This window comes from Hemitrygon akajei, chromosome 1 (assembly GCF_048418815.1).
Source record: "Hemitrygon akajei chromosome 1, sHemAka1.3, whole genome shotgun sequence".
In the NCBI taxonomy this organism is placed as follows: domain Eukaryota; kingdom Metazoa; phylum Chordata; class Chondrichthyes; order Myliobatiformes; family Dasyatidae; genus Hemitrygon; species Hemitrygon akajei.
In genome coordinates, this window is record NC_133124.1 from 33,378,273 (window position 1) to 33,400,671 (window position 22,399).

Below are 22,399 nucleotides of genomic sequence, written 5' to 3' on the forward strand. Positions count from 1 at the left end.
GTTACAAAAACTAAAAGCCCCGAGGCAGCTTAGGCAGAACCACAAGATTGAGCAAACAAATAGGGACGGATGAAGGTTCTGCCATTTCTTTGTCTATGGATCGCTGATATTATCTGCTGCTGTTTAATGGGGAAAGGTGCATCGCTTAGAGCAGTGACTTAAGCGACACATGAGAGAGTTCGGTGCTTCAGTTCGCTGCTGCTGCATACTCCGAAGTGTCATTTCCGATTCTAAGTCTTCCTGTCAAAGCGCACAGTGGCTTTTTATGTGTGTGTGTGTGTTTTGTGTGTGAAGCAACTACGGGACGTTCGCCACTCTGAAGTGGTGACTGGACTGCACTCGCTCAGCTCTCCCTCGATTTCCACAACTACTGCTATGATAATTTGCCTGTAATTCGGACAATTGGTGCACTGAATGCGGACCTTTCTGTTGAACAGGGACGGGATTGTACGATGCGATGACGGCTGACTGAATTCAAAACCTTGAAGGGAACACAGCAGAGTTCAGAGAGAATTTTAAGTGTTGTAAGTACAAGTTTAATTCTATCAAATTGCATGGAAGAGCACTCGGAATGCCAGTGTTCCTCGGATGTCCAAGGGTGAGGCATCAGTAAAGTTTTCTCCGCATTTTCCTTATTTGGAGATTAAGCAGAAACCTGAGAGATAGTAACTGTTTCAGGGGTGTAGTTATTGTTTGTGATTTTAAACCTTAATATTGGGTGATGAGAGTCCACGCTGAATATTCCTAAGCTGGACAGAATATTACATGCATGCTGTAGAAAGAACGATTGCATATTATAGCCTGTTATTTAAGTTTCTGAATAAAATTTAATTTCACACACTTCTGATCAGAATTTGCCAGTTTGACTGGAGCTTTGTAGCAGGTGAATGCTGCAGTTTGGGTGAATTCCTGCAAAATGAGTAGATTCTGAGTTGATCTTTGCTGGGGTTTTTTTGTCCATGATTAATTAAACTAAAATGCTCACTACTTTAATCACAATAAGATTTTAAAAGAATATTTTACCTTTAAATATAATATGGCAAATTAAGCCTGGGGACTTTTGATGGCTTTTGTTGAGCTAGGAAGTGCTTCCTGTTATAAAAGTTTTAAATTTTGCTTGCAACAAGAGGAAGATTCAATCTTTGTACCTTAGGCCTGGAAAGTAAACTGAATACACCAAGTCAAACTGTTTGGTGTTTGATGTTTCATTTTTGTAATGCTGAATATATTTTAAAATACTTGCATAAAACTTAATAGCAATGTTTGTGTGATGTACATTTTCTGATATGGTCTACCAAGTAGAACGTTTTTTCATAATATTTCAAGTATTACATTTCTATTAAAGCTTCTTTGCTTTAGTCAGAAGTCATAATTTGGATTGTTTATCACTGTCGCAATTTTATTGTTCTGGCTAAAATATTATTTGACATTAGACTGATGGTGTGTGTTTGTTGTAAAGTAACGTCACAGTCCTTCACAAGCTGCCCCATTTCATGCATCGCTGTAACATGTGAAAAAGAAATAATTTCTCCCCATGTAGAATTTTTCATTCTTGAAGCTGCAACAGTAACTGATTCAGGCCAACTGTGACATGTGTGCAGTTGCACGAGAAAATACTAACACAAGCATTTTCTTTCCTTAAAATATAAATGGACTTTTGATATAAAGTTGCTGCCATATGAGATGATAGATATTCTGATTCAATAGATCCATGAAAAATTTCAAGTGAAAACTGCTTGAATTATGGTTATATTAGAAATGTTGCATTTTCGTTTTTAAATGCCTTAATTTTGGGATAATTACTGTTATTATTTTAGTTAATTTGTTTGAATTATATCTCCTGTTTAATGGTTTGTTTGACAGCATATGCTTTATTCATCTCGGCTGCAGTGCATAGCTGGAAACTGTGATTCCATTCAGAGAAGGAAAAGATCTACTGTGTCTGCATTTCATTTCTTGACTAATTTAAGTCTTTATAAATTAGTTTCTGTAAAATTGCTTTTACAAACATATCAACAACTACAAGGTCCTTATGTGGTGGATGTGGAAGAAATAAATGCTGTGGGATTGTAGCAGAAAAATTACTGGCAGCTGGATGTGTTGGGGTGCTGGCACCCTGTTGTGCCCTGACTGCTGCCAGGGGTTAAAAGTAATTTACTCCTTCTGTGCAGATTTCTTAGAATCCACTTAAAATGATTTATAAAAGTGGATGTTTATGTTTAGCTTAACTCTCCTCATTTTAATTATTATTTTTCAAAAGTATATCTTTCAATTTATTCTGTATGGTAAAAGACTGAAGGAGTTTTTTGATCAGGATGAGTTGTGTATTTTTGTGTCTCTTTAAAAGAAAAGGTAAAATAAGTCTAAATAATAATGATGACTTTTTAAAGATCCCAAAAGTTAATCATTTGGAAAATTGAAATCAAATAGGTGATCAAAATTCAGAAGATAATTATATTTCTAATTATCTTAAGCTTGTATTTCTAGGGCTGTTGGGTTTATATGTTGCATTCTACTAGTAGAATATAATTGCTTGTAGGTTTTTTTGGAGTCCAAATGTGAATTGTGAAAGAATGCATTTTCATTTTTGCCTAACTCTGCGGTAGGGAAAATGTGATAAAATGACTACCTTAAATCTTGTTTGATCATCTCTCAAAGACTTTCCCTTCTGGAAATAATTTCTGGGGTTGAAGAGCACAGCATTAACAGATTTAATGTAGCAGTTCAGTAAGATGGCTAAAACAGAACGTCAAATTCAACAAGACACGAGAAACAAATTATGAATTTTCATGGCTGTGGGTCTGCAACATACTACTATTCGAAGTAAAATAATACTTTAATTAAAATAATTGCAAATAAGCTAATGAATTGTTTATTTTACAAATGCTGTTTATTCTGCCTCCTGTCTGCAGTTGGCATTTTAAATTATGGAGGAATGGGAATATGAAATTCTTTATTGATTTCAATTAATGTCCAACAGTAAAATATATTTTCGATGCCAAATATAGGGTTAAAGAAAACATTTGTTTTTAAATTAGTTTTTGCTATTTTACAGAAAAATACATTTTACAAAAAATGATCATGGAGATTTTTGGTATGTTTATATACTAATCAGAATTGGAAATGGTTTATTCTAATTGGATTATTCTAGTTGCATGTACTGAGACACAAATATTACCCAGCTGCTAGTTGCAATTATTAACCTTCTGCTGGTGATAAATACTAACAAGCTACTGGTGACAAATATTAACCAGCTGCTGGTTGCAAATACCTAATTAATTTCTTCAGTGTTGAGAAATATTGGAGATCGTTTGTAATACATATAAACACTTAGACTATAATTTTGGGTTTAAATTATAAATCGAATTAATGCTTTTGATTTATTTTGAAAACTGTGATACATTCACTTTGCATTTATTGTTACCTTTGATGTAAAGCTGAATTATCTCTGGCAGTACATTTCTGTAGTCTAATGTTATATACTCAACAGGCTGATGCAGTTTTCTTGCTTTGAAAGTAGAACAAACACTTTGATTTTATCATTTTTTTCCAAATTCAATCAAGTACAATCAATATGGGAGGTACATATCACTGATCCAGCATGTATGATCTAGGTTCATTTATTGTCAAACCAGGTGGAAGATCAGTTCATAAGTATTATTACATTGTATCTTTTCCATGAAACTCTATTTGAATAAAACTATTGTGAATTCACTGGTGAATCTGTTATAAAACAATGTATAAGAAGGGCAATGCATATTTACCAATGGAAAGTTAAAGGTAGAGAATCTACTTAGCTAGACGGAAAAAAGTCTCACTTTTGGAGTAAAAAACAGAACCCCTGTCAGAGCCATACAGACATATGATTATAACAGAATAAATTTTGTTATAATATGACAAAATCAAAAAGGACTCTGTGATATTTTATTAAATTTTCTTCATTCTTCATGAGTCATTTTAATTGATGCTTTGTCATAAAATTAATTGTTGCTCTCCTGATCAATATAACTAAGCTTATATACAATTGTACTGACCATGCCTGAAGCCAACAATGTTAAAAAGATTTCTAAAACTCAGTTGATATGTCTGCCAATACTGTGGTACAATTGCTTAAACCCTTTCTAATATTACACATTTTGGGTTATTTGCCTACATTATGAAAGCTGCTGTTGATTTTATCTTCGTAATTTGAATGCATTTAATTTTAAAGTATTCAAAGCTCCAAGGAATTGTTTCAATAAAATATGTGGTATCACACCAGTATTTTCCTAAATAAACTTAAAAATAATTCCTTAAAAGAAAAAGCTTAAAATATTGATATAATAACAACCAAAATCAGAGGAAATATAGTTCAGTCTATAAATTCAGTTAATTCAAAAACTGATCTAGTTAGAGTTAAGAATTCAAAATAATTAGTGAAAAGATGAATGTTTAAGAGTTGCTTCATAAGGTCTGACCACTCAGAATGTTTCAACTCCTTTAGCTTTGTTCTGGGAACATCAAAGATATGTTGGGTTTGGGTTGAATTGAAATGCACATCAAATTTGCTAAATGCTTGTCTCTGAGAGACTTTTAGCATGGGATTGACCTCTCTGTATTTTAGAGTCAAAAATATTCCACTCACCTGGTTGGAGATCTGTATTTGTTATCACAGAAGTATGGGTATCATTAGCTGTAGCTAACTGCATTTTATTATTATGATGCATGACAACATACATGAGTCATCTTAAGATTCATAGTTAAATGCACAAGTATAAACAGATTTATCTGATATATGACTTCCACTGGAAACATAAAATAATGTATTTGATTACAGTTAGAATGTATATTTCAAACAACTATAACAGAAAAATTGCAAATATATAATTTCCTTTATGTTTAAATTTAGTGCATTCAAATCTACTTTTGGTAACTAATGCAAATTATCGGATTTTGGTTGATTTACTGCAAAGCTCTTTGCCTCTGACTCAACCAGCTAAATTATCTTTTAATCAGTATAATCTAGAAAGGGCAGGTTGTGTTATGATGAAAGGTTAGATAGGTTAGGCTCGTACTTTTACTGGAGTTTGGAAGAGTTGGAGAGGACTTAACTGAAATGTACTTTATCCTAACTAGTCTTGACAGGGTGGATGTATAGAGGATGTTTCTCCTTGTGGGAGAATTAAGGGGTTGCCTGAGTAAGGCAGAGGTGAGATGAAAAAAATTAATCCTTGTAAGCTTTTTGGAGCTTTCTTCCCTGAATGGTGCAGGAAGAAGTCTTTTTAAGCCATAGATAGATAGATTCTTGATACCCAAAAGTGCAAAAAAGTTATGCTGAGTAGGTTGATGTACAAAATTTTGATTATTGTCAGATCAGTCAAGTTTATATTAAATGGCGTTTGCAGACTTGAGGGGCCGAATGGCCTTTTCCTTCTCCTAATTCATACATTTTTTAGTGCAAAAATTTGTGTTCATCTAGCTAGAGAGTAGTTTGTGTTATCAGGATAAATTAAAATAAATAACATTTATTTTGCAACAATGTCCAAATTGGAGAGCCTTTCACAATTCTATGGTCCTTGTCACTGTGTATTCTCTCGTAATTATATTACGTGAAAAACCTTTTGTCAATAACTTGGAAATTGGATAAAAGTACATCACCATTTCTTCCAGGTGTCATTATTTATAAAACAACTATTAGAATTCTCAAAATAATGATGTCAATTAAGTGTAATTAATTTGCATATTAAAATCTGTACAGATTTATATGTCAAACTACTCTCGTGAATTTGAAATAAGCTTCTATGATCAATTATTGAACTTTTCAGAACTATATTCCAACTCTAATCTCTCAAGTTTATTTGATTTGATTAAGTGAAGTGTAAAGTGTAGAAGCAACTGAACTTTACTAATTTTAATTTAGGTAGTACAGTGACATTTACTTGGCCAATAATCAATTATTATCTCAAATCTTGCTTATTTTCTATTTGTATTCATTGTCTGGTCTTTAAGACCTCAAAACAATAAATGGTTGAGTAATAAACATAATAGATTTCTGAAAGTTTATACACACCATAGTAAGAATATATGCTCATTAGAAGCAAAACAATTACTCATTTTTAAATATAACTGTATTCCTTCCTGTCAATTCCGAATCTGTTGACTAAATCATCACTCATTCTTTTTCCTACTAGCTATTCACTCATCGATGAGTGGACATTTTAAGTTAAATTATGAAGGTGCAGAAAGCAGGACCTGAGCCAGCTTTACGCTCAATTAAATGAATAATTTAGTATTTGCTACAATAACATTCTACATTTTAGAGTACAAAATGAGATTGGATTTGAATAGGAAATATGAAAACAAAAGTGTTGAGATTTAGATGAATCCAAGCAATTTAATTACTTTGTTGTTTGAAATTATTGTACAGTATTATTAAAACCAATATGCTATGATTCTGGTATGAGATTGGAAAATCTACCAGGCATTACTTCAAATATTTATGTGAAAGGACCTTGCATAAAATGATAGGCTAAGTTTTTGTTACATGTCTGATTAAGGTTTGCAAGCAAATATATTTTTCTGCCAAGCAATTACAGTTTCTTTTCACTGATTTCTAATTAAACCTTTGCCAAACAATTTCCTCTGAACAGTTTTCTGTATTTACTCTTTAACATAGAGTGTAGTCTCTGGTCTACAGCAATAAACAATAAAGAAGAGTTTGGTAGTTATTCCTATCAGGTTGTTTATTATGGTACAGGCAGTAGATCACTAGAACATTATTTATAGACAGAATAGGCCTTGGTTGGTATGAATTCTTAATGCTCTGTGTTGCTTAGTTTTGGTGTTAAGTGTTCATAGGTTCTGTAGCATTAAAACTAAATAACCAAATTACTGCAGAAATGGTAATGTTAGCTTATTGAACTGTGAGGATCTTCCAGTAGATAGCAAATTTTGGAGATGGGTTCTCAAGTGCTATGAAATCTGTTTGGTTTATTATCAGTTAATGAAACTAAAGCTGTGATCTGAACGATAATATGAAGTGCATATGCTGAGCTGAGTAAAATAACCAGCATGATAGATGATGGGAGAAACAAAGCTCTATTTCATTTTTATGACTGGAAGATGAAAGATCTAAAGATGCTGGAGGTGTAATGCTTCAGTTGCATCTGTTCAACAAGTCTGGTTTCCAATCAATACCTGTTTTCTGTCAGTTTTTCTTGCTTACCTTGGCTAAACACATTGCATGTTGACTTGTGGGGTGAGGGGGTCGAGTGCAGAGTGATTAATCTAGTTAGCAGTTGTCTCTCCCTGCGGTGAATCACCTTCCCATCATTTGGCTGCTTTCCGAACATGGGGAAGAGAACAAAAAAAAACCTTTAGGCGGAAACAGCAGCAAAGATCAGCTAAAAGACAATTTGACTCTCTGTTACCCTGTCTCCCTTTCTTCCTTTCTGATAAAGGGAAAGAATGTTTCTTTTCAAGTTGAAGCCTATTGTTCGGAACTGTACTGAGCCCTGACACTTGAGTAACAAGGAGCTATTTTGTTCTTGACTGACAGGTGAAAAAAAGCTCGATCCCATTCTGATGCTTCAGATCCTCCAGGTTCCAGGTAAGGGCTGTGTTGAAAGTTCACAAGTATAGTATGCTTAGACATTGTTTCTGCTTGTTCAAACCTTTATTTGTCAAAATATGTAATGATAAATAGAGATTTCAAGTACATATTCTGTCAATTACTCAACTATAAAAAATCTGTTTCATATTATTAATCAGAATTTTGTACAATGGTGAAGTATTTTCACTTACAAACAGTTGATAATCATTTTCTATTAACAGTTATGCTGCTTATCTAAATATTCATTGGTAAAAGCTCAGAATAGCAGTAATAAGCCTACTGAATGATGTTATTCTCTGCAATATGGATTCATAAACTGGTATGAGAAGCAGTCCATGAATTTTCGATGTGACTATGGATTTTAGTTTGTGCAGATACTGGTTGTCTGAAGATGAAAAATATTATTTTAATTTGCCAGCACTGCTTTCTCAGTATTAATGCAGGTCTCTAGCTTCTGCAAAGGAATTAAAAAAAACAGCAACTTTGATGATCTCAAAGCATTCCAAAGCACTTTGAACCTAATGAAGTACATCAGAAATGTAGTAGTGTTAATGACAGAAATACAACAAATCTCAATAAAAAATAGTTGCATTTTTCATGATTTTGATAGAGGGGTTAAACATTTGGTAGGCCACCATCTCCCCCCTACCCCCGTCCCCACTACTCCCTTTCCGAAAAGTCCATTGAATTTTGCAAACCTATCCGAAACACAGGATTGAGGTTGGTTTAATTTTGCATTCAAAATATAACAGTTCTGATAATGTAGCACTCCCCGATAAGTGAAAAAGTTAAACTTAGATTTTCCTATACCAAATTCTAGAGTGGAACCTCTGACTCAGAGCTGAGAATGCCACCACTTTTTTGTAATACAGAATTAAAATCATGCAAAGTGTTTACCTCATGGACTAAACTACTCCATTGCTTCAGCATTACGTGGCCCAATCATAAATAAAATATTCAGATGAAACGTTCAGTACTGTATGATTTCTGAAATCAAATGAGAAGTTTAATATTCCTACGTACTAGTCTAATTCATTTGTAAACGGAATGAGTACAAATCTTATCCCCTTTCAATTGGATGGGCTTTATACAATCCCAACAACAAACAAATGAAAAAGCACAATGAGCTTTAATATGCCGTGCATTAACAAAAACAGAGGAGCAATTCATTTGCCAGTGTAAACATACACGAGTGCTTCATTGCTTGTACGCTTATTCTGTATTTTTCTAGTTATTTGTTGTACTAAATTAATATGTGTGATTCATTCAATTAAAAGTAATTATAGAAAGTTTACACTTCATAGAATGTTTAATTACTGGTATACTATTGGTCTTAAATAAAATAAATTAATTTTGAAGTTAAAATGAGATTCAAACTGAAATTATTCATAAGAGTGTTGCAAAATCGTGACATTTCCAGAACTGGTATTTTAAGCGAAGCATAAAATAGAAATGTTGGAAAAGAAATCTCAAACAAGAGGTGGTGAAATATTGTCAGTTTGTGACACATCACAATGATATTAAGTTTTGAATATTTTCTGTTCTGGGTAATGTCCTGAAATCCTGATTCATGGATTGGGTATTTATAGACACAAGAGGTTCTGCAGATGCTGGATGTCTAGGGCAACACGCACAATGTGTGCAGGTCAGGCAGCACATCTACAGATGGGAGTAAATAGTCGATGTTTTGGGCCCAGATCCTTTGTCAAGACTGAGCTCCTTCATCACATTGTGTGTGTGGGGTATTTATATTCAAATTTTGATGAAAGATTACTGCCTCTCTACTCTTTGCTAAAATTATTTTCTAATGAATATAAAACCTGACATGGATGATGAGCACAGCAATAACTTTAAAGCATTTTAGCTGTGCAGCATTTGAATGCAGTTTCAGATTCACAGTCTGTCTAGAAATTGCGCTCTGTCACTTCCTTGCTGTTTAAAACATAGGACCGAGAGGGAGGACTGAAACAGTGATAGAGTAGAGGCAGATTAGGTGGGGCAGGGGGAAGGGATACAAATGAAAGGCAGATGGAGCCAGGCGGGGGAGGGGAATGGTGAGACAAGAGGCTGGAAGGTGATGGGTGGGAAAATGGAAACATAAGGAGGAAAAAATAGGCAGATGGAATTGGTGGGAGAGGAGGAGACAGAGACTGATGGGTAATATGTGGAGCCAAGTAAGGAGGGATAATGGGCATATGGAATGTGTTGGGGATATCAAGGTGAAGCAAGGGGGAAGAAAGAAGATATTGCAGTTGCGATGTAGATGCTGAAAACCTTGAGCAGCTTATACAAAATTCTGGAGGAACTCAACAAGTCAGTCAGCATCTATGAAGAGGAATAAATAGTTGATGTTTTGGAGACAAGAGAAAATCGGCCCCTATATGTCCTTCCTCAATACCGTTCAGAGCCCTAAACAGTCCTTCCAGAAAAGGCGACACTTCAGCTGTCAGTCTGTTGGGGTCATGTACTGTGTTCGGTGCTCCCGGAGTGGCCTCCTGTATATCAGTGAGACCCGCTGTAGATTGGGAGACCACTTCACCGAGCATCTACCCTCCGTCCACCAGGCAAAGCGGGATCTCCCAGTGGCCACCCATTTTAATTCCACTTCCCATTCCCATTCCGATACGTCCATCCATGGCCTTCTCCACTGTCATGATGAGGCCACACCTAGGTTGGAGGAGTAACACATATTTCGTTTGGTAGCCCCCAAGCTGATGGCTTGAACATCAATTTGTCAAACTTCCAGTGATGCTCCCACCCCCTCTTTACCATTTCCCATCCACTTTTCCATCTCTCACCTTCTTGTCCACTCATTGCCTCCATCTGGTAGTCCACACCCCCCCCCCCCTTTTTCTTTATTCCATGGCCTTCTGTCTCTCTCACCAATCCACTTCCGAGCTCTTTACTTCATCCTTCCCCCTCCAGATTTCACCTATCACCTTGTGTTTCTCTTGCCCTTCCCCCCCCCCCCCCCCACCTTTTAAATCTACTCCTCAGCTTTTTTTCTCCAGTCCTGCCAAAGGGTTTTAGCCCAAAACATCGACTGGAATCTTCTTCTAGATGCTGCCTGGCCTGCTGAGTTCCTCCAGCATAAAAGGCATTGAGCTCACTTGGGAGCAAATCCTTGTTGTCACCTATGTCACTTGGTTTCATTTTTGTAGGAGGTAATGGCATTCGAGTCCTGCTGTAGCTGTTGAATATCCTTCAGTGATTCCAGTTTGGCCCAGAATTGCCGCTGCGCATGTGAGATAGCTTTCCGGAGATTGTACCTGGACCTGCTATGTTTTACTTGACCCGAATGCCACTGACCTGGCCCTCAGCAGATTAGGGATCATGGTCAATCAAGGGCTTCTGGTTGGGGAAGACTGAATGACTTGGTGGCGACGCACTCCTACACAGTTTAATAAAGTCTATGGCGTATTCTTTCAGATCCTCTGAGCTCTTGAGGCCTAGACCTCCAACTCAAAGCAATTGCATAGCCACTCCTCTGCTCCTCCTTGTTGTCCTTGTCTCTGGAGGCTTGGTCTTTAGCCTGTGCCTGTATGCAGTTAGGAGGAGGACTGCCAAATGATCAGATTCCCAAAATGCAGTCTAGGGATTGAAGAGTAGGCATTCCTTATGGTAGTATAGTAGTGGTTGAGCTTGTTGGGACTGCAGGTCATATGTAGATGATTGTTATGGCAAGATTTCCTCAAAGCAACCTGATTGAAGTCTCCGACAATGATTTGAAAGGGACCAGGGTAGACCGTTTCTCGTTTGCTGACGGTGGCACTCAGTACCTCTCAAGGAAGCTTAACATTGGCCCTTGGCTGTTTGCAAACTGCAGTCAGGATCATGAAGGAGAACTCTCTTAGTAGGTAAAATGGTTGGGACTTAAATTATTGGATGTTCCAGGTCAGGAGAAGAAGAGTACGACAAGACTGAGCACCACGAAGAGTTTATCACGAAACATAGACCCCCGCTGAATCAGCAGTCCGGTCCATCCAGTATATCAAGAAGCTTCTGGTCCGATCACTGAACCCAGCTTGTTAGCCATGTCTCTGTGAAACATAGAATGCAGCAATCTCTCATTTTCCTCCAATCTTGCCCTTAAGTCCTCATTCCTGGTCTCTAGCGATTATACATTTGCTATCAAGATATTGAGTAGAGGAAGTCTTATACCTTAGTGTTTCAGTCTGGCTTAGAGTACTCCCCTTCTCCCCTCTTCTGATCATGGCAAAGTGCATTCTTCTGCTTAAAGTGCTATACCTGCATGCTTGAGAGTTAAGTCTGCAAGTCCTTCAGAAAATTGTGAAATTGCTAGTTCGTTAAGCTAGTTTAAAAGTACATTAACTAAAGGGAAAATACAGGCTGCAGATTGCAGCAATAGTAGTTCAGAAGAGATATATCTAGAAGTTTGTGTGCAGCCCGAAAACGTCGCCATGTGTCGCCGCAGAACTGTTGCTCATTTGATGTTCTGTTTCGCACACCATCCTCTGTAAACTCTGTAGACTGCTATGCATGAAAATCCCAGGAGATCAGCAGTTTCTGACATACTGAAATCACTCTATCTAGCACCAACAATCATTCCATGCTCAAAGTCACTTAGATCATATTTCTTCTCCACTCTGATGTTTGATCTAAACATCAAAAGAATCTCTTGACCATGCCTGTATGCTTTTTTGCATTAAATTGCTGCCACATGATTGGCTGATTAGATATTTGCATTAACAAATAGGTATACAGGCATCCCTAATAACGTGGCACTAAGTGTATTTCTTACTTATAGGTCTATGGAAATGCAGGATCTAGCAAGCCCACAAGGTCGAATAAGTGGAAGTAGTGAGTCTCCCAATGGTCCAAAACTTGACAACTCTTGTATTAATAACAATTCTATGACACCAAATGGCACAGAAGGTGAGTGTGTTCAATTATGTTTGAAGTACTTGTTATGAAATTGGGTATCAGACATTCATTCATTCGATAGTTGCTTTCAACTCTCATGTGCAATTATTTTATAAGTGACTTTTGAAAATTTTATTTACTTTCATCCAAGTGCCCTTTGATCAGACTCTTAGAAACAGGTGGGGGTAAATTATCTGATGGAAGTAATACATCTCCTGATCCTTCATTTGGCAAGGAGACAAAAGCAAAGATAGAAGTGAGAATTTCAGTCCACTTCTATGTCGATTGAGTCCAGTCTGAATAAGCAGAATTGATTCCTTTTACATTCACACCTTATTCTACATATTACTTGTACACTTTCTGATAGCATTTTAGACATTTTGAAACATAACATTGCAACATGACAGCAGAGATGTTATTAGAACAAGATGTTGTGTATCCCAAGTGCTCACCACCATGAATGCGTGCTGTGACCATCACCCAAAGGTATTAAAGTAAATTCAGGAGCTATGATAAACAATGTAGGGGAAATGGAAGTAGAGTCTACTGTCTAATTAATGAGAAAATAGAATATGTCATACCTTAGTGAAGCAAAATTCAACTGTACCAATTGTCCACATTGTTGTTTTTAATTCTCATTTGTAGAGTAATAACACAATTGCAACCATAATATATTCTATAAGTTCTGTGTTTATACCTGTTCCGTTCCTCCATTTTATTCTTTGCAAAGTAGTAAGCTTGCTGAGCCTGCTGCTGCTCTCTACCTTCCCTGTGGAAAGCTCTTGAAAAAAACTTTATGGTTACAATAGATCTAGCATCATCATCAGAATCTTTTAATATTCCTTTCTTGCAGTTATAATGTTGCTTATTTTGCTCGACTGACATCATCTATCACAAGCAGATTATGTGGTATCCATATCTGAATTGTATGCATATTTAGGTTGTGGGAGCAATACAGAATAATTTTGCAGAATCCATATGGATGGTTACACAGCAGAAGCTATGACAGTAATCCCTGGCCAATCCCAGAAACCAGCTAGAGTGGTACGGTTGGAAATCTGGGAACAGTTCATAAAGCTGCTCTCTCAATTATAAGTACAAAATGCCTATGATGCAGGAAGATTAAGGAATTTCCTAACTAGTACATTTATTTTTCAATTCAGAGTTCAGTAAGTTAGTGTGCGGCATGAAGCAAAATGATAACATCCAAATGGAAATGTCACTTTTACTGTACCACTGTACATTATAGCTAATCAAAGGTTAAATAAATAATTGTGTATTGTGCTCAGGCATGAAATCATCCTTTTTATGCAACTAGAAAAAAGGGTTTCTTGTGGTTCTAGGAAATATTAGTTTGGTTCTAGGAAGTTAAGAATTGTTTTCATCTTCTCAAATTGACAAGTCCTGATTTGCACACTTGAGATTACTTACCATTCTTTGAGGTAAGATCAACTCCATTTACAAAGGAAGTATAAAATGCATATTTCACATGAATGGGTTTGTACTCCAGATGTTAGGCTGGTGTAAAGACAAGGGACCAGATGTGAAGTTAAAATAATTTACATTGAAATTTTATAATGCATTTTCTGTCAATTTAAGACGTTATCTGTAGTGTTCTCTGTTTTAAATGCTTTAAATATTGCTCATTTTGATGTCCTCTAATTGTGAGAATCTAACACATTTGATTCTGGTTTCCATATGTACACAAACTATTGTTACTGTCACGATCCATGTTCAGTCCAGTCCTCAGCCTGTGCTTGCATCTCCCATTTTCTCTTTGACCTCACTTACTTTATGTATTCCTGTGGGGACAGTCATCCCCCCCCCCCCTCCAGGAACTGTTGCCTCAATCAATCCTCCATGTGGAGCTGGCTGTGAGTGATGGCAAGGCCTCTGAGGGGATTTTGTGAGGCCTTGCCTGCAGAAGATTGTGGTGAACTCTTTATCCTTTGGCTCTGACAAAGTTGTTTAAATACATTTGCCTAATATCACTAATAGTCAAATGTATTTAAAGATTTCAAAATATAAAATATATAGAACAGTACATCACAGGATCATGCCTTCCAATCATGTGCTGAATGAGTTAATAATGAAACCTTTGAGATTGCTAGAAATACAGTAAATTTGCTTAATTGGGACACATTGGACCAAAACATTTTGGCCCAATTAAGCGACTGGCATAATTAGCCAAAGTTTTATGGAAATAGTTAAAAAGGTAGGAAAAAAGCGAAACTGAGTAACAAGTAATGTATTTAAATGAAATACACAACAAATTAGTACACTGCCAACAGTGCTACAGTACTATAAAACTGTGTATTAGTTCCTAATGGAGGGATTCATCCAGTGTACACAATGAACAAAATCAGTGCAGACTCTGAGTGCAGATAATGGACTGCCTTCACACACTGCTATTAATGATTTGCATCCTCCAATTTCTTTGTAGTTCCTAACTTGTTGAAGTATTAAATCATTTCATTTTTACTCAGGGTGACTCTCGCATCTCCAAGCCTGAATGCTTGAAACCACAGTAAACAGAACAGTTCTGAATTGTCCTACTGCTTACTTCTTGCCAACTATCAGTGACAGAGATTCCTGCTTTTTGAACACACACATACAACTATTTAAAAACTGTCCACACTTAAGCACGGTGTAGCATCTAACGGCCGCACAAGTGCTTGCAACTGATGCTAGTCAGAATGTGTTTGGCAACAGTCTCCTGCCCCGATTAAGAGGCAGCATCCCAAATAAAGAAAGAGAATCTCAGCAATTATCTCGAGTAGATATTGTTCTTTAGTGTTGTCCCAAATAAACGGCTGCCCTAATTAACCGATGACCCAAATAACTGAAATACACTATAATTTTTAAAACTCGTTAAGTAGAAGTGTAGTGATCCTATCCATGTGATTGTGGTCCTGCTATATGCACCTTTCCCTTCAACTATCCATTCTATCTCCTCATCACCCATACACTCCTCCTCTGATCCCTCACTCCAACCCCCCATTCCGATCTGCCGTTCCACCTCCCTCACTTGATTCTATGCTCCATCTTCCTTTCCTATCAGATTTCCTCGTCTGCAGTTTTTTGACGCCTTCACCTATCTCCTCCTAACCTCTATTATGATTTCTACTCTTCCCTGCAGCATCTACCTATCATCCCTCTTTGCCTAGTCTATCACTCACCCTTCTAACTCTTATTCCGTTCCATCCTTTTACAGGTTGGCTCCCCCCAGTCTTTCAGTTCAATTTATCTGAAATTGGTAAATTGGTTTATTGGTGTCAAGTGTACGGTGGTACAGTGTAAAATTTTGGTTTGCCTTGTACAGGGAAATCAGTATTAGAATGCAAAATGAAGTGTTACAGTTACAGAGAAAGTCTAGTGCATGCAGACAATAAGATGCAAGACTGTAAAGTCAAGAGTCCATCTCATTATACTAGAGTACAATCGTTTTGAACAGATAGAAGCTGCTCTTGAGTTGGAGGAACTCAACAGATCAGGCAGCATCTATGGAAATGAATAAAATAGTTAACATTTCAGTTTGAGACCCTTCTTCTTTAGCCAGAGAGTGGTGAATCTGTGGATTTCTCTGCCACAGGCAGTTGTGGAGCACAAGTCTTTGTCTATTTAAGGCAGAGGTTGTTAGATTCTTGATTGGTCAGGGCATGAAGGGATATGGAAAGAAGGCAGGAGGCTGGGCCCGAGAGAAAAACTAGATCAGGTATGATGAAAAGGCGGAGCAGACTCGATGGGCCAAATGGCCTAATTCTGCCCCTACATCTTGTGGTCTTATAGTTTATGGTGTTCAAGGCTGAAAAGGAAGGGGAAAGATGCCAGAATAAAAAGGTGGGTGGAGAGGAGGGGAAGGAGGATAGCTAAAAGGTGATAGGTGAAGCCTGGTAGGTAGGAAAGGTAAAGAGCTGGAGAGGAAGGAATCTGATAGGAAAGAGAGTGGGCCATGGGAGAAAGGGAAGAAGGAGGGAGAATGGGGAGTTGATAGGCAGGTGAGGAGAAGAAGTAGAAGCCAGAGTGGAGAATAGAAGAAGAGAGAAGGTGGAGGTTTTCTTTTATTCTTGAGAGTGATCTTTCAGGCTTTTGTATCCATTGCCTGATTTGAGGGGTGGGGGAAGAGGAGAGAACTTCCAGGGTGGGTTTGGTCTTTGATTGCGATGGCTGCATAACCGAGGCGGCAAGAAGATCAGACAGAGTCCGTGATGGGAAGGCTAGTTTCTTCTGATGTGCTGAGCTGTACCCACAATTCTCTACGGTTTCTTATGGTCAGAGGCAGAGAATTTGCCTTAGCAAATTTCCCATGTGTCAGATAACTTGTTTTCTATGGTGCATCCATAAAAATTGGTGAGGGTCAAAGGGGGGACAAGAACATTTCTTTAGCCTCCTGAGGACATGGAGGTACTGGTGAGCCATGGCAGTGGCTATTGTTGAAGTTCACTTCTAGGAAAAAGGAACATGTGCACTGGGCCCTTCCTGGAGTCAATGACCAGCTCTTTAGTTTTGCTGACATTGAGGAGAAAGGTTGTTGTGTGTCACTGGGCTCTCTATCTCCTTACTATACTTCAACTCATCAATGTTGGCTTGCTTAAATCTCTTATTTACAGTTTCCCTTTAGGTGACAGCTTCACTATGTTCAGCGCAGTTGAGTGGTTGCTAGACGACTGCAGGTTGGTCTGGCTCAGGAACAAAACCACAAATCCAGTTAATTTTTTGTGCTCTCTGAAGTGCCCTTTGGGTGTGGTTTTCAGCTGGCATTTTGGCCTTGTCCGGATTTTAATTAAAAACTGGATAAAAATCTAATATTTTTGGCAAGAAGTTATGTAGTGGTCTGTGCTGTGTTTTGTTTTAGCAGAAACTGTTCCAGGCTCTAATTTACATTAGATTTCTAGATTAGAATTGTGTCTGGAATTACCAGTAAAAAAATTATGTTGTTTTTCTTCGGTGTGGGTAGTCAGATTGATGAAAATTTTACCTTTTGTATTTTAACAAGTTATGCAGTCTAGATTTTTCTTTTGAGCATCAATTGAATTAAAACTCTTTCTGAAATTTTGGTTAGGAGTAAGTATTTCACAATGCTGTCTGAAACACTGGAATCAGAGCCATTATGTGCAAAGGACAACAAGTTTTTTTTCTTCTGCATGAACTGTGGAGCCATTTAAATGTAATATTTAAGTTTATAAGGCAGAAATCACTTTTTGTTTAAAACAGTTTTATTTTAAACAAAAATGGGCCATGGGAGTGTGGAATGGGCTCCTAGCACAACTGCTGGCAAGCTCACTTTAAATGTTTAAGAGAAGTTTGGATAGGTACATGGATAGTAAGGCTATGGTCCTGGAGCAGGCTGATGTGAGTAGGCAGTTTAAATGGTTTGGCATGGACTAGATGGGCTGAAGGGCCTCTTTATTGTGGTGTACTTTCCTATGACTCTAGTTTTTTTTATCAAATTAAAGGATGAAACTCATAACATCTCAGTTCATTAAATGGCATTAGAGTATCTTCTGATGCACAAAATATATCAATTTCCTTATTAATGAAATCCATAAAACCTCATTCTATTTTTGACTTCATTTCACTTGATGTAAGCACATAAGAGTAGAACAAAGCCATCATTTTAAAAATAATCTTCTGCAGAATGAGGACAGGGTGATGCTCTTACAAGCATTTAAGCATAATTCCTGAGGGAAGGAGCTATAGAGCTCAAGTTATTATTTATTAAAATCTTTGAATTAAAGTAAATGAACATTTGATTTATAGGCTTTGAATTCTTGGCTTAGGGATAGATGTGAACTAATCCATCAAGTCCATAGTTCATACACCAGCTTCTGGAGTGGACACAAGAAGAGAAGTGATCTTCTGAACGTTGTTTTATTTATTTAGCATGGAAAGCTGCGGCACCCGATAACCCCGATTATTAACCCTAAATTAATCATGTGACAATTTACAAAAATCAGTTAACCTACTTAGTATGTACTTGGGCTGTGGGAGGAAACTGGAGGGCTCAGAGAAAACCTGTGTATTCCACGAGGCAGAATTACGGAGACTCCCTACAGAGGATGACGGAGTTGGATTCCCAGCTCCGATGCCCTGAGCTCTAATAGCATCGTGCTAACTGCTCTGCTATCGTGGAGCCCCAGTATGTTCCAATAACAGAAGAATCTACTGCAAGAGCAAAATTCAGCAATGTGTTCATAAAATTTACAGAAAGTAATGTTGGGACATCTATTGTTGTGTTATTGCTCTGATGTCTGGGAGCAATAACTCGTGTTCTGGCAGCATAGTTCTGGGAATTCTCTGGTGCTTTTATGTGAGCCTCGGAAGATCATTTCATACCAGAATCACATTTGGCCTTACTGTCCACAATGGCTACATGCAAGAAAGCTGCCATAGGTTTCACTGTCCATCACTCTCCCCAAAGCGCTGCATTTTGTTGTATCAATAGTAAACAAGATGAGGGCAACTGTACAATCATCATTCTTTCCTACCTTGAGTCAAATAACTTAAGAAATACCAGAAATGAATTGGGATGCGTCTTGCTTATAGAGAGTAAGAAGTCCTTCCATGTGGTTTTAGAGAGCTATGTGTTTATATGAGTTAGATCTGGTGCCTGTCAAGCTGGGCTACGTTATAAGGTGGCATTTAGGATCTTTGAAAACACATGAGATTCTAATTTGCACTCCCTTACACAGATTGATTTGTTAGCTAGCCAATGGCAGATTCTTGAAAAAGTAGGAATATGAATTTTTTTCTTGTAACTGGCTACTGCCCCGTTTTCACTCATTAGTTGGTCACAGAGCTAAGCACTAAACTTCATGCTAGTGCACTTAACCAGCGGATCTTGATGTGATCTCGAGGAATGCCCTTCTGAATTTTAAATATGAAGTGCATTTCTCAGTTAGAAAGCTTCCAGCTTTTGGAAATGTAACATGCATTGTCATTACCAGAAATTGTAAACTTCGAAAAGCCAGAAGTATAAGGGATGAAGTAAAGCTAAGACTTCAAGTATTGAGTCAATTAATTTTTAAAACATTCTAAATGCAGAATCAAATGGAAAAAAATGTACAAATTGTAGTGCACAGTGCCCTATCTGCCGGTTCTGCTGTCTGCTCTTTCGTCCCTCTTTCAGATGTCTTTATAAGTAATTCTTTAGATGTGTGATATGGGAAATAAAGCTTAATATTTTGTTTTTAAGTGTATATTTAATGCTGCACTTAATATCAAATCTAATTTTAATTTATTAAAATGGTTTCATATTCCTGTTTGTTTTGCAGTCAAAACGGAACCAATGAGCAGTAGTGGCATTGCTACAACAGCAGCGGAGGAGTCTTTAGACAGTTTCTCAGGTACGAGTGATAAAATGTCACTTCGTCCATATATTAAGAAAAGTCAATGCAGATGAAGGATAGAATTTATCAGTTTCATCTCCCTAATCCAGCCCTTGATGAAATTCTACTCGTGAATTGCTATTGAGAAGAAAAAGATGTTTGTGAAATTGGTAATCCTGCTTCATGTTGTACTTTTAACTAGGTTTTCTTTACTCTATCTGCCCTGGAACAATTGTATGCAATTATAAGCATTGCTTTACTTTGTTGCCTTTAAACAATGAAATGGCTGGCAAGCACAAGGTAGAAGTATGACTTAAATTCACGAAGCAGCTCCATGTGTTTTACGTTAATAATGCATTAAATATACATTTAAAATCACAGTATTAGGCTTTAATTCCCCATATCACATATCTTGAGAAGATGTTTTGAAGAAGGACAAAAGAATAGGCAGCATCAAAGAGTAGAAGTGCAGATAGGGCACAGTGCACTGGAATTCGGTGTTAGTGGATGGGAGATTTCCAAAGGTGATGGCATTGATGATGTCGAGGGTGACAATGGCCTGATGCTCCTTAGTAGGGTCCTGTTCAAGGGGTAAGAAAGAGGAGGTGTCTGAGACCTGCCCTCTGGCCTCGACAAGGTAGAGGTCAGTCCACCAGACTACAACAGCATCTCTCTTGTCAGCGAGTTTGAGGGTAAGGTTGTGACTGTTGCGGAGACAGAGAGAAGAGCAGCAATGCTGCCTGACTTGCTGAGTTCCTCCGGCATTTTGTGTATTACTGAAGTACAATATTGGTAAATTGATTTTTTTTATTATCATACTGCTGAGGTGCATTGAGAAACATTGCCTTGTATTTCACCCATACATGCCATTTCATCACGACAGTGCATTGATGGGAAAAACAATTACAGAATACAGAATATAGTGTTATGAATACAGAAAACGTGCAGTGCAGGCAGGCAATAAAGTGTAAGGTTATAATGAAATAGATTGTGTGGTCTGGAGTCCATCTTGTTGTAGAAGGAGACTGTTCATAGTCTTACAGCAGTGGGATAGAAGCATCCTTTGAGTTGATGTTATATGCTCTCAGGCTTTTGTATGGTATGCCTGATGGGAGGAGGTCGAAGAATGTCCAGGCTAGGCGAGGCCTTTGATTTAAGTTGGCTGCTTTATGGAGACAATGAGAAGATATAACAGAGTCTGTGGTGAGGAGGCCAGTTTCTGTGAAGTGCTGAGCTGTGTCTATAACTCTATAGTTGTAAAGATGTAATGCACTTAAAGTGCCATCAAACATACCCTTTTGTGTTTATAATGGTGGTGAGTTAAAGACTGGTGGAACTAACACAAACCTGCCGATTCTGCAAATTTAGAAAGTGGTTAGTGGAAGACCAGGAAACATACTAGGAGTAGAATTAAGCTATTCAGCCTATTGAATCTGCTCTGCCATCCCATACTGGCTGATTTACTATCTCTCTCAAGCCCATTCTCCTGCCTTCATCCTTTGGCATCCCAACTAATCAAGAACCTATTAACCTCTGTTTTAAATTACTCACTGACTTAGCCTCCACAGCCATCTGTAGCAATGAATTCCACAGGTTCACCACACTCTCACTAATTGAATTCCTCCTAATCTCTCTTCTAAATGGAAGTCCCTGTATTCTGAGGCTGTGCCCTCTGATTCTAGACTCACCGACTATAGGAAACATTCTCTCCACTTTTGCTCTATCTTGGCCTTTCAATATTCCATAAATTTCAATGGGATCCCCCCTCTTATTCTTCTAACCTCTCGTGAGTATAGGCCCAGAGCCATCAAAGGCTAACCCTTTTATTCCCAAGATCATCATTGTGAATCCCCTCTGGACACTCTCCTCTGCCAGTACATCTTTTCCTAGATAAGGGGCCTAAACTTCTCACAATACTCCAAGTGCAGTCTAACTAATTAATTATAAAGCCTCAGCATTACATCCTTGCTCTTGTATTCTAGTCCTCTCAAAATGAATGTTAACATTGCATTTGCTTTCCTTACCGCTAACTCACTCTGAAAGTTAACTTTTAGGGAATCCTGCACAAGAATTCTCAAGTACTTTTGCAGTTCTGATGCTTGAATATTTTCACCATTTAGAAAACATCCTAAGTTTTTATTCCTTCATCCAAAGTGCAAGACCATACAATTCCCGACACTATGTTCCATCTGTCACTTCTTTGACCATTCCCCCAATCCATCTATGTCCTTCTGCAGTCTCCCTACATCCTCAACACTACCTGCTCCTCCATCTTTCTTTACATTGTCTGCAAACTTGGCTACAAAGCCATCAATTCTGTCATCCAAATCATTGACATATAATGTAAAAAGAAGCAGGCTCAATATCAACCCTTGTGGAACACCACTAGTCACCAACAGCCAAACAGAAAAGGCAGCCTTTATACCCAAACTTTGCCTCCTGCTAGTCAGCCAATCTTCTATCCAATCTAGTACCTTTCCTGTAATACCATGGGCTCTTGTTAAGCAGTCTCATGTGTGGCACCTTGTCAAAGGCCTTCTGAAAATCCAAGTAAGCATCCACTGACTGTCCTTTATCTATCCTGCCAGTTATTTCA

General features: G+C 37.6%; 1 protein-coding gene across 3 annotated transcripts in view; it reads left to right on the forward strand.

Annotated features, from left to right (window-relative positions):
* Positions 1-22,399, forward strand: part of eya1 (EYA transcriptional coactivator and phosphatase 1) — a 191,619-nt gene that overhangs the window by 1,425 nt on the left and 167,795 nt on the right. For 2 of the 3 annotated variants that reach the window (XM_073040646.1, XM_073040663.1), the window contains exons 2-5: positions 438-524; positions 7,538-7,588; positions 12,360-12,487; positions 19,750-19,821. In XM_073040646.1, coding sequence (XP_072896747.1) covers positions 12,364-12,487; positions 19,750-19,821 — 196 coding nt within the window. In that variant the 5' untranslated portion in view covers positions 438-524; positions 7,538-7,588; positions 12,360-12,363. The remainder of the gene's footprint in view (positions 1-437; positions 525-7,537; positions 7,589-12,359; positions 12,488-19,749; positions 19,822-22,399) is intronic. The other variant, XM_073040654.1, reaches the window with a different exon arrangement.